Consider the following 15858-nt stretch of genomic DNA (forward strand, 5'->3'; position numbering starts at 1 on the left):
TGATTGATGGACTATCTCATCTATTTCTGCGTTAATCCACATGAAAATGTAGTTTTACGTCACTGAAAACAATTATTACTGAAAACTCTAGCCCAAGTGGAGATTTAGGAAACCTGCAGTTTCATATTTGCTTGTGTACAACAGGGAGAAAGAGGAGTTTATGCACCTGAACGTCACTGTATCCAACAGAAAATGCACGGACATCAGGTGTGTGACCTTCGTTCACAGTCAGGTCACGATGCTGTCACAGCAGCAGAGCTCTTATTAACACTCATCCAAACGCTTTTTGCCTGTTTTCACTGGCAAACACAACAACTCCATTACTGTGAGGAGCAGAGAAGGAGAAGGAGAAGGAGAAGGAGCTCTGAGGTCACTGGTTTTACTCCAGCGATCACAGCTCTGACGCTTCCTGCTGCTCTGTCGCCTGCAGCTTCGGCCTGAAGGTCACAGGCAGTTTACACTGTTTACGAAGACACTGTGTTGTGTTCAGTGTTATTATTGAAAATGGAGATGGAAATATATTCTATAATAATATATCTATCTATCTATCTATCTATCTATCTATCTATCTATCTATCTATCTATCTATGTTCTCCCTTCCTGTCTGAGTCTCGTCAAGGCCTCTTCCTCCTCCTCCTCCTCCTCCTCCTCTTCCTCATCCTCATCCTCCTCCTCCTCCTCCTCCTCCTCTTCCTCCTCCTCCTCCTCCTCCTCCTCCTCCTCCCTCTCACCTGTTCTCCGTCGTCGCCCACTTACGGATTCCTGTCGTTTCTCTGAACATCACTCAGCCTTGGACTCTTTGTCCGTCCTTAAACGCCTCGCCGTCAGTCACTCAGTCCTTTTCTTTCTTAGCCGTTAATATTTTCTCATCTTCAACTCTGTGAGTGTGTGTGTGTGTGTGTGTGTGTGTGTGTGTTTTTGTTCCCGGTGTGAAGTGTGTGGTGACGAAGCACTTCCTGAACAGGAGTGTGACAGGTGCTGCTGCTTTCAGACGTGGCTGCATTGAAATATCTGAAACGTCCTCGCCGCATTAGCTGGAATAATCACGGTGGATTGATCGATCTCGACGAGCAGAGAGGGAACTAATCACACGCTGTGGGAAGTGTAAAACCCGTGCGTCACCGCGCTCTCACACAAACACTTTAGAGTGTTTCCAGTCCTCAAAGACAAAACTATTGATTTCACAAAGTAAAGTTGAGAAGTTTGTTCGCTCGGCGCTGCTGCTGCTGTTAATCCAGAGGAGGTTCGCTGAGCACACGTTGTTTCTGCTCTCCGCCTCTCCGCCATTAATTCTTATTAATCTCGTGATTGCATTATGGTATAGTATAATGATTCATTATGGTATGAATAATGATGTTATAGTCAAAGACCTGAAACCTGCCTCAGATAGGTGATCCATCAGGGTGGAGGTTTACTGAGATTTAATTATGTTACATAATTGTATTATGATGTCATTTCATGGCGATGCACTAGAAAAAGCTCTGAGATCCACGACGTCACAGGAGGAAACCGGACCAGGTCATTGGGTTTTATAACACGTTCACTTCACATCGTCACCTGGAACTAAAACGATTTCAGCAGAAAACTTTCAAAGCTGTAATTTCACAGTTTCAAGGCCATCATGTGAACGTGTTGCACAAGATAAACAAGATAAATCAATGTTAGTTTTAGGATTCAAGAACATACAAAAACAACAACGGCTCAGTAGAGGCTCAGTAAAGCTAAAAAATGTTCATTTTATCTTCTTTTTATCACCAGTTTTACTGTTTCGTTTAAACAGATAAATAAATTAGGTGATGTTCTTTTACCTTCACATGTTTCAACTGTCAACCTGCTGACGACCGTGATGTGTCGTTGATCAGCTGATGTTCCCAGGCTGTTTGACAGAAATAGTAAAACTAGTGTCACTACAATATACAGTATGTATGAAAAACAAAAAACAGACATACGTTCAGCTGTACACTCATACCAATGTATGCTTAAAAAAAATAGAGTCCATAAAGTGCTCACAGAGGTTTTAGTTTGCAGGTGAAGGACCATAGTGACATTTTTTTTTGTTTACTGATTCAGCTCTACATCCAATGCATGCAAGGTTCTAGTTATGAGCAAAATCCAATATTTGCTCAACAGTGACAGTGTCTTGTGCTGTCTTGTTATCAAGTTTCTGATCCAGACATGTAAAGTATCAAACATCAGGTTTGTCGTTATTTCCATTACAGTTTTCCATTAGTTTGGCTCATTTCTCGAAACATTCTCAAAACTCTAAGATCATTTGGCAAAACAGTGTTACAGTTCAGCACAACACCATACAGTAGCTCACTTGCAAAAGCGCATATCTCTCTCAAAACAGTTCAAAACTAAATTTCTTTCTCATATAAATAGTCAGTGCCCCCAAAATGCTCCGTCCCTTTGGCATTGTGTGAGCACTGCAAGTAAAATGTTTAGATTTACTGTAAGATGACCACTGAAATGTCCCTCATGTCCACCTCTCAGTCTGAGCCCAGTGCTTCATTGACTTCATTGAGTTTTTTTCTGTCTAGATGACAAGATACATTTGTGTATAAAACTGAAATAAAAGGATAAGAATGAGAAATCAATGATCAGTTTAGATCAACAAGATCTATTCATTTGGAAATTGTGCTAAATGTAGGCTACCTGTACTTAATCATTTGCAAAGGTGTACTGAGGCATTTGCAATTTGATGAAATGAATGAGAAATACAATTCTGTTGTGAACAGTTGCCAAGTGGTTTGGAGGTTTGTCCATGTTGTTTTGAGAAATGAGCCAAACCAATGGAGAAAAGACTGTACAGTAATATACTGTAACTGTTGTTCTGGATGAGTTTCTGGTTCTGTCTTCATCACTGTAACTCTCCAACAAAAAGCCGCCGTGGCCAAACACTGGGAAGAGACACAGAAAGAGAATTTAGAAACTCATAACGTAACATAAAGACGTCGTCCGGCCGTCGCTGCTCTCTGAGTGACGGCTGATCACAGCACAGAAACACCAGCGTGTTGCAGCCGGCACTTTAGATGTCAACACAGAAACCAGAGAGAGAAACGACTTTGAGGATGTGACTTTAAGAGCGTGGTGAGAGGCGTCTCGGCTCTGTCTGCTCGGGGAACCACAGAGCCTTTTGTCTTTCGCAGACTTTTTTCGGGGGCCGAGCCAGGACTCAGACTAATGAACTTCTGGTCGGCTGCCAGCTCCTTTAACCTCGGCGCTCCCTTCGCTGCCGCCGGGAAAAACCTCTGCTTCCTGCCAGGTGAAACACAACGGAGCTGTGAATCCCCTCAACTCCGTCACCTCCTGACCGCCTGAGCCTGGTTTACAGCTGCCGGAGCAGAGCGCTCAGTCTGACATCCACCCCACTGATCACGTCTAAGAGGGCTTTTTTTTAAAAACAAATTTATATTACTATTGTCAAATCACTGAGGGAGAAGAGAGCTTTGGATTTTCATTTTCAGAAACTTAAAAGCTCAAAGCTCGGTTGTCAGGCTGCAGCGTGTAAACATCAGGTAAATGAAATGGACACACAGAAGAACAGGAACTGGACCTGGTGCCAGTTTATTGAAACGTTGTCTCCCAAGACCGAGACCAGACCAAGACTTTGAGGGGGTTTAGAACAAATCCAGACCAAGACCAAGGGGGTTTAGGCTTTGGTTAAACTAAGTAAAAATGTAGTGGATTCTGAGACTAGATGAAGACCTTGACCTTGGTGTCTCAAGACCGGTCCTGACACTACAACACTACAACAAACCATCTGAAACAAAGATGCTGTCAACATGTAAGATCTGTCTTTACATTGAAAGAAAAAACCCACTTCAGTCGTCTCAACAGGGTCACCAGCTCCCGTCTCCTCTTGATTTCATATTTAGAACCAGCTCCACCTTCACCTGCCACGGATCAGCAAGTTCTCACTTCATAAGAGTTAGGAGAAGCTACTTAAATGGATAGTTCAACATTTTGGCGGAGTTGTTGTCAAGGCAAATGCAGAGACTGCTTGCCGAAAAACTGCCCCTGACGGGAACGCGTATCAGCGGTTTTGCATGAATATGCCTCTAAAACAACTCTGTCTGGTAACGTTGTGTTATTATCTCATAGCGTGGTGAATGTGCAGGTAACAACTTGTCCACCAGAGCGTTTTGGAGTTGTTGGATTGTGTATTTGATGAGTTTGATGAGGGAAACCAAAAAATCCCATTAGCCTCCGTAGCGTAGCTCTGAGCAGCTCACGGCTCTGCTCCGCCGTTCTAAAAATAGCTTGCACCGACAATTAAAGGTAACGAACCTACTGCTATGACTATAGGGATTATGGCAATGGGCCAATTTGCCAAAATGTTGAACTATCCCTTTAAGGCAAGTCAGGTCAGTTTAGTTAGTTATCTGAAGGCACAAATAGAGAAGGCGTAGACCCATCAGATTCCACCAAGAGCAAATACACATGGCAACAGTGGAAACAGGAAAAACTTCCTTTGAAGAGTCAGAAACCTCGAGCAGGTTGATAGTTGTCTCCATGTAACGTCCTCAGTTCCTCATGTTCTTCAACCTTCACTGTAAATCTGGTTTATTGACTTCATTCAGAAAAAGAATCTTTATAAACCCAGTCAGACGTGTTTCTTTTTAAACCCACAGATTTGTTCTAACTCTCATCGTCTTGTTTCCCAGGTGGTGTCCAACAGGGCCGACATGGCCATCGGCTCCCTCACCATCAACGAGGAGCGCTCGGAGGTGGTGGAGTTCTCCGTCCCGTTCGTGGAGACCGGCATCAGCGTCATGGTTTCCCGCAGCAACGGCACCGTCTCGCCTTCCGCCTTCCTCGGTGAGTCGTCGGCTCACGGGAGCCTTTTCGGAGGTCGTGGTGGTGACAAATCAAATCAGTTTAATCGTTTAGCCTGTAAAAAACTAAATCCAGGATGAGTTGTATAAATTACACTTTTAATGAGTTTAGCTGCTTATGTGACTATGTCGGATTTGAACCAGAGAGGAAACCCCCTCCCCTCCTCGCTTTGATAAATCCGAGAGCTACAACGTTAGCAGCACAGACAACTCTCCCACTCTGAGGAAACCAAACAGTCTCAAGTCTATTTGAATGAATCCTGAAGCTCAGAGTGAAAACTGACTCAGTCGAATCTAAAAAAACCCAGGATTGTTTATTCTACAGGTGCAACTCTGAAACAGGGACATAGAACTCTTTTATATTAATAAAAAAAAACTTTATTGGCGTCTCTCTGAATCATGCACAGCATTAAAAAGGGGGATTTACAGACACACACCGGCTTCTCAAAGAGGACGGAGACGCCGAAACTCAGTGGAAAACACATCTGAGGGAGGCAGTTCAAAGCCTGAGCCGCTCTCTGAGTGCTGCATTAGTCCTCTAATAAAGTCAAGGAAATGTGTCCATTATAAAACACAAAGAAAAGATGCGGAGAGAGACACCTCGATTCAGATCCAGAAGTAACTCAAGGTGCATTTATTCCAGACGAAAAATCCCACTGGGTCGTTCCAGCTTCTCTGATTTACATATTACTCTCTCTCTGTGTCCTACTTACTGTTGTGTTTGTGTTTTTTTTTTAAAACAATACCATTGTGATGTTAGAGTTGTGTTATTCTCCTAAAACTCAGGAACCGAAATCAAGCTGAAGTCGTGTTCCTGCCAGTGGAGGAGATGTTTTCACTGTGAGAGCAGCTGTTACACAACATGTCATGACTCACAACATGAATCTTAATAATGTGAAGTGATGGAGCAGCGGCGGTTACAGAGGGATGATGGTGAAGAGCAGGGAGCTCCCGGAGTATTGACCTGCTGGTATTTTACTGCTGCTGAGGGAGATCTCTCTGAAACCTCCTCATTGTTCCCGTGTTTACAAGAAAGTAGAAGCTTAAAAAACACCAGAAAATCACTGACGACCCGCTGCGAGTCCGATTCTTCAAGGAGAACTTCAAGAAAACATGTAAAAGTCAAAGAATCGTGAGGATTTAACGAGGTCATCCTTAACGAGCTCAGGTCAGACAGTGATTATTAAAGGGATAGTTCACCCAGAATTGAAATTTCACTCATTATCTACTCACCCTCATGTCGACTAAGGGCTGGGAGATGTTTCAGAGTCCTCCGTGGCTTCTCTGAGTTATAGGGGGTCTCAGCATAGCAGTGCATGTCCATCTAACGGTTGCAAATGGATACCAACAAATTAAATAAGTCTATTTCTCAAGCTTGTTTTGTAGCGGAAGCTTCTCGAAGCTCCTCTTCCCAGTTTGTCAAATTTGGACGAACTGGGAAGAGGACCTTCCGCTACAAACAAGCTTGAAATATAGACTTATTTAAATTTTCTCGGGACAATTTCGCATTTCGGGGCTTCAATACGAGACGGACATTACATACGAGCAGCATGGAGGTATTTGGATGTTTTTTGGTGTGTCTTTTTGTTACCAAGACAGTTGGTATCCATTTGCAACCGTTATATGGACATGCACTGCTACGCCGAGACCCCCTGTAACTCAGAGAAGCCACGGAGGACTCTGAAACTTCTCCCAGCCCTTAGTCGACATGAGGGTGAGTAGATAATGAGTGGAATTCCAATTTTGGGTGAACTATCCCTTTAATGAATGATGCCCTGCGGGGTGGGTGGGGGGGTAATTCTGCTGTAAACCTGACAGTCATCACAGATACAGATGAAAAGTCCCATCCATTCTTTTGTATATTGACACTAATTGATATGACAGTGATCGCTGCTTCGATTCCCGGACCAACAGGTTGAAGCAGCTTTTGGAGACGCCGCTCGCCCACAGTTGTAATGATAATAATAGTGATAATGATAATGATTACAATAATAATAGTGGTAACTGTAACAATGATAAATAATACTCAGTAGACAGTCTCAGCAGGTGAAAAGATGTAATTATAGACCAAAACTGAAAAAGAATAATGACTGTTTTTAATGTTTTAAAACACATAAATTATTTTTATGAGTCTTATCTTTTTTATTATTGTGCATAAAAGATATTATAAAAAGATATTCGTCCCTGCCTTCAATATTCTCTAAACTCTAAACTTTATTTAGCAAATGTGTTTTTACAGTTTCAGTGGGAACCACTGCTGTTCACTATTTTGAGTAGTTTTTATGAAAGGCATAGTCAGATTAGTCAAATACAACATTGATAATTCATTTGATTTGGCTTTAATTCATCAATAATGATCACATTACTAAAATATGAACAACAACAGGACAGTCAGTGTTCGTCTTTCAGCACCATGGACAGAGATACTGCTGCTAACCCATCGTCTTGTGTGGCGCAAATACAACTTTCTTTGCATTTCTTAATGCTAAGTTCATGTATTTGTTAATTATTTTATTTTTCTAATGTGATGTCTTGAACATGACGCCTTGTGAATCCGTATTTTTATTGGCTGCCGGTCTAAATCTGACTTAAAGTGACACAGCAACATTTAATCACCACTGATGCTGTCAGATCTGAGTTGGAGCGGTTTCTGAATGGATCCTTGTGGTCGTCATTAGAGGTGAAGAGTAGACGACCGTAAAATCTGAACATGTCTTCCTACAGATGTGGTTTAATCAGAGAGGGAACATACAGAACATGAGCAAAGTAAAACCTGAGCAGCAGATGGAGGCGATGGAAGCAGCGTGATGATCAGTGGCTGTTTTGAAGTGTTTTCAGAATCTATGTGTGTGTGTGTGTGAGTGTGTGAGCTTTAATCTGAAGATGTGGACTAATGTGCTACATCGGCCCTGATCACTTACACAGCGCCGTGTAAATGATCCTCAATTATGTAAGAGGCCTTCATTTCTGACACGCTTTTGTCTCGCACTTGAAAAGGTTCACACTCGTGGCTCCGCATCTCAGAGCGAAGCCGCCGACGCAGAATTTAGATTTGATGATGTGCTCGGTATTCAAACGAGCTCTCACACTGAAGCAGGGAGCGTTTTTATTTATTTATTTATCTATTAATTGTTTTAAATAAAGCATATAACTCTGTCGAATGCTCTCGTAAAACGACACCTTTTAATTTACGAATCTTCTCCGACTAGTTTCAGACATTTCAAAGCATGAGATGTAAAAATGAGATGTAAATGGAAATGAAGCAAGAGAGAGAGAGAGAGAGAGAGCAACGTCAGATATTTTCAGATGGTTTAATCTGAGCAGTGGCTGGTTGACAAGCTGCTCTGTGTGTGTGTGTTATTCAGATGAGATAACTCAATGATAATAACGCAGCCAAAGCGACGTGTTGGCACAGAGCAGTGTCTCAGACGACAACTTTTTAACCTCTCTGCTACACGACAAATCATGTTTTTTCGTTACATTTGAATAATTTGCAGTTTGGTGAAATGTAGCAACTAGATCATTTACCATCATGATTGAGAAGTCGCTACGTTTATATGTTTTTTCTTTGGATTTATATTTATGCTTAATGGTTTTATAATGAAATGTTCACTCACAATGAATCACTGAAGTTCATAGATAAATATTTTGTGTGTAGATTAATAAATTAAAGGTAAATTGTTCTCATGAACAAACACTTAGCTGCAACCTTCGTCAGCATTAGCACTGAGCACTGTCATTAGCTTGAGTGGAGATATGATGATTAAGACCTAAAATCACCAAAAATATAATACAGAATAAACTCTGCAAAGAAGAGATGAAATAAACCAAGACAAAGATTAATGAGTGGTAAATAATAAATTATAGAGTTTTATAAAATATTGTTTTTCCATTGCTACATAGTCAATATTAGCATTACCATCTGTTTAGATACCAATCTTGTTATTTATTATTCAGCGCAACAGTGACTCGGTATCGGAAAGTTAGCATGCTAACTCCACTAGGTGTGAAGAAGTGATAGAAATAGAAGCAAAACAAGACGGTCACTTTCCACCTCTGGAGACTGAATGAAGTTAAATTACTAATGTTTCTTCTTGTCTGGTACATAAACAGCTGTTAATGCTTTTACATTATAGCAAATCTACAACACATCTGCTTATTTACTTCATATCAAGCTGCACTTTTATAGCTTGAAACATGGACAAACAGTCAGACTCTCTTCAAGGATTTAAAACAATCCAGCAGCTTTAATGTTCCTTTATTATTACACATTACATCTCCTAATACGATGTCAGTGCAGCTCCCTCCTGCCGGCGGTCGCTTCATGTTTACTGCACAGACATGAAAGTGGTTTTAACTTCTCTTAAAAAAAAACAAATAAGTGCATTTTCTCCTCCAAATGTAGAACCGTCCTTCGAGCAAAGTCTCGCTGCTATTTCCTGTTAATCACATTTTTTTTCCCCCAACCACTTCATAAACCTGGAGGCTCCACCCGCCATAAAAAGGTGCCTTCTGTGTTTTCAATAACATTTATTTCTTTTTCAAGCGCATGATTTAAAAAAAACAAAAAAAACAAATTTGCCTCAAGAGCGAGCAGACTTGTGTTTCGGCCTTTAAAGACCTGATGGTTCCCTCGCTCTCCTTAAGGGATCTATTTCATAGTTACACAGCTGCAGCAGTACATCCATCCATCTGTCAGAGGAGATTTAGGAGACAATCTGAAACACGACACGGTTGGACGGAGATGCTCGACTCCCAAGGCCGTTTTTATCTGAGGAGCGCTGGGCCATAGTGACTCCGTACTGTAGCTTCACCTGTTTCTGTGTGTCTGTGTGTGTGTGTGTTAATACAGTACTGTATGTGTGGGTGAGCCTGCTGCGAAGGTAAAAAACGAAAAAGAGCTACAGTAAGCAAGGCCAAACAGAAGGTACGAGTGAGCAGAAACACACACAGGAACGGTCAAAGGTCAGAAAGACGATCTAGTGAGGAAGAAAAGATGAAGTGCAGAGAGGACGTTGTTTGTAATGGAGGTTGAAGCCTCAGTGTAGAAATAAGTAAATATAGTCCGACCCCAGTGTCACACACAGATTTCTGAAGGACCTGCAGTATCAGAGCCGGTTTATTTATATGAGATCAAGCAGGACAGTAACTTTATCAATAACACTGGGACTACGCAGCCATTTACTGATGAAGGCATAACACTGAAGAAATGTTAGTGTCAGTTTTAATTTAGTGTAAGTAAAAAAAAATTGTAAGTTTGTCAGATTTTGTTAGTTTTAGTTTGATCAGCAGAAGCTTTTATATGTTATAATGACTCTCTGGTCACAGCTGAGGAAGAAAAGTGGATGCATTTGGGTGATGAAGCATAGTTTAACTCAAAATTAGTTACAATGTGTGATTGTTGCAGATGTAGAGGTTGACTTGGATTGGATTGTACTTTATTGTCCCGAAAGGAAATTTGTTTTGGGCTCAGAGCCACTGCATACACAAAACAATACATACAAGACATTCATACAAAGTACTTTCACACATTTGACACACATTCAAAACAGTGAAGGTTGCTTCCACTCTATACAAATAAGTCATTAAAATCAATAAGTCCATAGAACTGATCAAACCAGCAGCTTTTAACCCTAACCCCCTAATTCATTGTCCAGTTTTCAGCTGTTTTTGTTCACTTAATAAACACTGGAGGAGGAGAAAAGTAGATTTCTTTAACATTTTTTTCTCAACCGCTCAGTAAAAGTGATTAAGGGAAATAATAGAAACCAGTGAACCCGTTGACAGCAGTGATCAGCTGGCTGTAGGAGATCAAAAGAAGCTGATTTGATTGATTATTGAACAGGAAATAACAGTGTGTTACTGTTAACAGCTGTTAATGGGTAAAGTCAAAGTCAACAGGTGTAATAATAACAAATGACTCTCATCTTAAATGTATGTCTTTATTTAAATGCAAATACAAGAAATGAAAAAAAAGTTAACAGTAAATTAATCACATTTTATATCGTTAATTATCATAAATAAAACTGAGACACCATGACAAACTGAACTCTAATGGATCATAATTCCCTCTTATCAGCTCCAAATGAATCAGAAGCTTTAGCTCTTTGATTTCAGCAGAGTGATGTCTCATTCAGACTTTCAGCCGCACACACTCGTCTCGAGAGTGTGGAAACATTTTTGATGACTGTTTAAATATTTAAGACTCTTTTTGGACTCCACATCCTCCAACTTTATGACTCTATATATCTTTATCTCTTTTTTTTTCTTGCCATTTATTTTGTACCATGTTGTAGACATTTGTTAAAGGTCCCAGTGAGATGCTTCATGTGTTGTTTGATTATAGATCAGCTCTATAGACATAGACATGTAGCTGTTTCTAAGTTACTGTCATCTAAATATCCGTCAAACTCCAATAACAGCCTCCTGACGCACTGCTTATTCACAAACCTCGGAGTGAATGTTGTAAAAATCCTCGGTGCTCTTATTCTTACATTTTCGCTTTGCGTCCTGTTCGTCAGCTCCGCTTCGTTAAACAAGTCTTTCCTCAGTCACTCTCGGCAGAATCAAAGTGTTTCTAATTGTGATGAATTTTCTGAATAACCTTCACAACCTTGGAGCGTTTTGAAAAGCCACTCAGACGTTTCCCATTCAGGTCTCTAAAGAAAAATCAAAGTAGTGTGAGATCCAGCCGAGGATCACATCCACCTGAAGCTGCAGGCGATGCAGCCTCATGACTGTCAGTGAGAGTTCAGGATGGCTGGGGAAAAAAAGAGGTGCTGCTGAGAGTGTACGATATTTGTACTTTAACAGAACAGTAAAACTGAAATTCATGTATTTTTAAACAAGCAGCTAAAAGATATTTCTTTCTCAATCAATCTGCTAACACTTCAGCGCACTGAGGAAATGAGAAACCTCGTTTCAAACACAGAGGCCAGGACAGAGTGAGGCAGGAAACCAAGTCGAAGTCTGGACGATAACAAACAGCCAAAGTGTCGAGGGACTCAGTAAAGATGGAGGTGGAAATTGAACAAGTATAGAGAGAGAGAGAGAGAGTGTGTAGTGAGTGTGTGTGTGTGTGTGTTTAGTAGTGGGTCTGCTGCTCGTATAGGTTTGTAAAAACTTTTAAGACTGAAGCAAACCTCCAACAACCCTGTCAACCAGCTCACAGCTGAGTTAGCGCCTCTGTGAAGCTGCAACTCCTAAGTTTAGCCTGTTAGCGTGCTGGCTAAAGCCGAGGCTCATGGGAATATTATTAGTTTCACAGGTGTTATTTCGAGGATCCGGCAGGTTCAAATCCTCAGCTAATTTTCTCACAATGATCCCTCAAATATGGATTGTTGTTACAAATATGTATCCAAGGCTCAACCTTTTACTATCTCACAACAATTTACCGCATTGACCCAAATATAAGACAGTATTTTTTCCATCGAAAAAAGTCTGAAAAAGACGAGTCGTCTTATATTCGGGGTTGTCGGTAACACTTTATATGTTATACGCACTATTAAGCATTAATAAATAGGCTACTGAATTAATCATTTATAACACATGAATACTCATTAGAATGTAATTTTTAATCACAGTTAAAAATGTTTTACTCATCATTAAGAAGCACTAACTGTATTTATAAACTACATACTAATTAGTATTCATGTGTTATAAATGAAGAATTCAGCATTTATTAATGCTTAACTAATGCATAACCATGCAGCACTGCAGTAACATAAGGGAAAATGTTGATAAAATAAATAAAAATAACTACAAAAAGGTCAAAAGCATCTAATTAATAATGACACACTTTGATTTCACAAGTTCACCTGCAAAGTTTGAAGGCACAAAACGTGTTTACACAGGTTTTTATTGGCCATTGAATAAGATGCTTCTGATCCAGTATATCTGAGAAAGACTGAAATCAGCCCACATTTCCATCTGTCCAACCAGTCAGAGTGGCTTTCCTCAGACTAATATTATTATTATAATGCCAGTGTGAGGGGGCGTTAGCTGTTGTCATGCTGTTGCTGTAGAAATAAATTTGCTCTAAACAGACTCACCTTGTTAAACAAAGAACAAACAGACAGTGATTATTCTGCAGGACCGGGACTCTGCCAGGAGCTCGTGTGATTCAACAGGAATCTACAAAGGAGGCAGAGACAGTCGGACGGAGCCGGATCAGCTCTGTCCCTCTGTTCGCTCTCTGATCCACACACACACACACACAAAACATCAGATGTTGGGTCACAGATATAAAAAAAAAAACACGTGGGGTATGAACAGTTGTGGCGATGGAGCCTCCAGCGACTGTCCAATCAGGACAGAGGAGTCGTAATCAAAGCTTCCCAGGAACATCTGCTGAGTCAAACCGGTGTTAGTTTTTCCTGTTTTAGTTAGAAAATTGAAAGTATTCAGATCGTTGAAACTCTCTGCTGCTGCGATCGTGGTGTTTCTGCGATTAAAATGTATTTCACTAAGTTTGACACGGTTATGAAGTAGTGACTTTGTTGTACTCGGTGCAGAGTCGAGGTTGTTGTCCACTTTGTAACATCTTACATCTCATATACAAGTGCATTAGAAAAAGGCCTTGAATTGTTCTGCAAACAGTCAGTGATGATGAGTCTGTGCTCCTGTCTGTTGTTTAAAGTCTGACAGAGTTTCGTTTCAGGGGTTAAATCACTGATTCACAAAGAGCGAGTAATAAAATGTCCTAGATTACCCATGCAGCTGTCTTCCAGGTGTGCATTAAATCACATAATATACAGTATGCACATACTATTTGCATAATAACCACTTCAACTCCCCACCAGGCGTCTTTATGACAATAGGAGGAGGGAGACCGTTCTCGTCCCATATGGTGACGGGAATATTAATGATATCCATGTAAATGTCTTTAATTAGTGAATATCTCACTCTAATTATTGGCCTTAATGACATTATTATGGTAATGTAAACGTAGGCGGTGGCATGCCACACAGACTGTGCCCTTTGCTGCTCCGAGATCAGCCACCTCCGAGTTGTGCCGAGCTGTGCCGAGCCGAGCCGGGCCGAGCTGGTCCTATCAGGAGGAGCAGTGACCCACAACAAAGAGCCTGTGTTCCTGCTTTTTCGCCAGTTTGATTCCCTGGCGCTGCGGGGAACGTGTTGGCAAGAGGAAATGAATAAGTAATGCTGTCACTTTACTGCGGCACCGCTGCTAAAACGGCCTTGAGGAAGGGCGAATAAACCCCATTAACCCAGAACCTTGACCCCATCTGCAACCCCAGCAGCACCAGAACCAGACCGCGGTCGCAGCTGGACGCTCTGATGTGTGGCGCATTAAAGGGCCCATGTTTTACACTTTATTATCCATAAAAAGATTTTGTAGCTTTTATGATTGTATTTTTATATTTCCTTTCTCTGGATCCAATCAGAAGAGAGGAGGCTCTGGGTCTCTCATGTGATTTGCTGATTTTTCTCGGTGATTGAATATTGATGTGGCACAGTTCAGGTAAAAAACACTTACAGTACAGGTGGGCAGAGCTTGGGCCATGAACTGTGACTGCTCAGTTGTGACATCACAACGTTACAGAAGTGCTGATGCCCCATTTTAAGGCTCATTTTCTGAATCCAGTGTTCAATTCTCTCTCGTTTTTCCCCCCCACGGTAGTAATATAAATAAATCTTCTTTACACTCAGAAGAGACATGGAAATCTCATTTCATACAGACCTTTAAGCAAACTAAGCACCTGCTGAGGCCCCCCTGACCACTAGGTGGCCCCAAAGAACAATAAGGGCAATAAACGTTTTGAGGCTATAGTGCGTGACTTCTGCCGACACCTAGAAAAATTCTGCATAATTACAAAAACCCTTAATTGTTGTTGTTGCACTTCAAATTGTTGTTGCACATTGCAGTTACAGTTTATTTAAAACTAAAAATTAAAAAATGTGTTGACAGCAAATGCATTGTCTACTGGTTTATTTTGATACAGATAGATAGATAGATAGATAGATAGATAGATAGATAGATAGATAGATAGATAGATAGATAGATAGATAGATAGATAGATAGATAGATAGATAGGAAATTGTGCAAAGGATGATGAAGGATATGATGATATGTATCCTATAATGTCTAAAACAATAAAAGTATACACTTCTAGGTCTATATGACATTCAGTATCCCACTATATAACTTTGAATATTAAGTGAGATGAGTAAAACCATGCCAGGCTAAAATGGTGATTGGTAATGACAGGTTATACAAATTGAAATAAAGTGTGTAAATGATCAATAATCAGTATTGTTGGCAGTTATTGAGGGCCCCAAAATAAAATTTCGCTCAGTGCCCCATGGAGGCTTGGGCCGGCCCTGGGACCTGTAAAGACAGAGAGTGCGCGTCTCATCTTGATGTATTGGGCTGAATCCAGATCTACTGTTGTGCTGAGCAGATCTACAGCTGCTGGGACTGAGCGAATGTGTGAATGTGAAGTAAAACAATAAACTTAACTCAAGATTGACAGCAACTTGAAAGCAGGGACACACAGCTGCTTTACACCCCCTCCCCAACAACGGAAAATAAATCAAACGCCACCTTCAGTGTTTGCAGTGCACCATGTAATTATTTACACGCTCCCTCCACCAAGGCCGTTTTGATTGAACTACGGGGGATAATACAGTGTGTGACTGGATTAAAGCCAACAGACAGTATTTCTACAGAAAAAAAAAACAGACTTCAAATAAGCAGATGACGATATGTCGATAAATTCAGTTTATCCTCCAACAGGAAACTGATGCTTAGTCAGAATATTAAAGTCCCCCTATAGAGGCATTTTAAAATTTGTAAAAATGCTCTGCTATAACTATTTTTTGATTAAAATTGCTTTCCCACAAAAAAGTTGTTTACAAAAGCTCCCAAATAGACTAAAAACAGGTCTACTATTTCTCCCTCATTGAAAAATCCAGGTTCTATGAATATTCATGAGTATGCAAATTAATTTTCAAATCTAAAATACTCAGTTGTGGCTGCATTAGCGACTTTGCTGCTGAA

At 40.7% G+C, this 15858-nt stretch overlaps 1 protein-coding gene across 1 annotated transcript in view; it reads left to right on the forward strand.

Annotated features, from left to right (window-relative positions):
- The window catches only part of grin2da (glutamate receptor, ionotropic, N-methyl D-aspartate 2D, a), a gene marked incomplete at both ends in the record, with an annotated part of 160155 nt that overhangs the window by 97511 nt on the left and 46786 nt on the right, over positions 1-15858 (forward strand). The window contains one exon of the mRNA XM_083982355.1: positions 4668-4821. Within this exon, the coding sequence (XP_083838481.1) occupies positions 4668-4821 (154 nt within the window). The remainder of the gene's footprint in view (positions 1-4667; positions 4822-15858) is intronic.

The sequence above is a fragment of the Trachurus trachurus genome, assembly GCF_905171665.1.
Source record: "Trachurus trachurus genome assembly, chromosome: 11".
In the NCBI taxonomy this organism is placed as follows: Eukaryota; Metazoa; Chordata; class Actinopteri; order Carangiformes; family Carangidae; genus Trachurus; species Trachurus trachurus.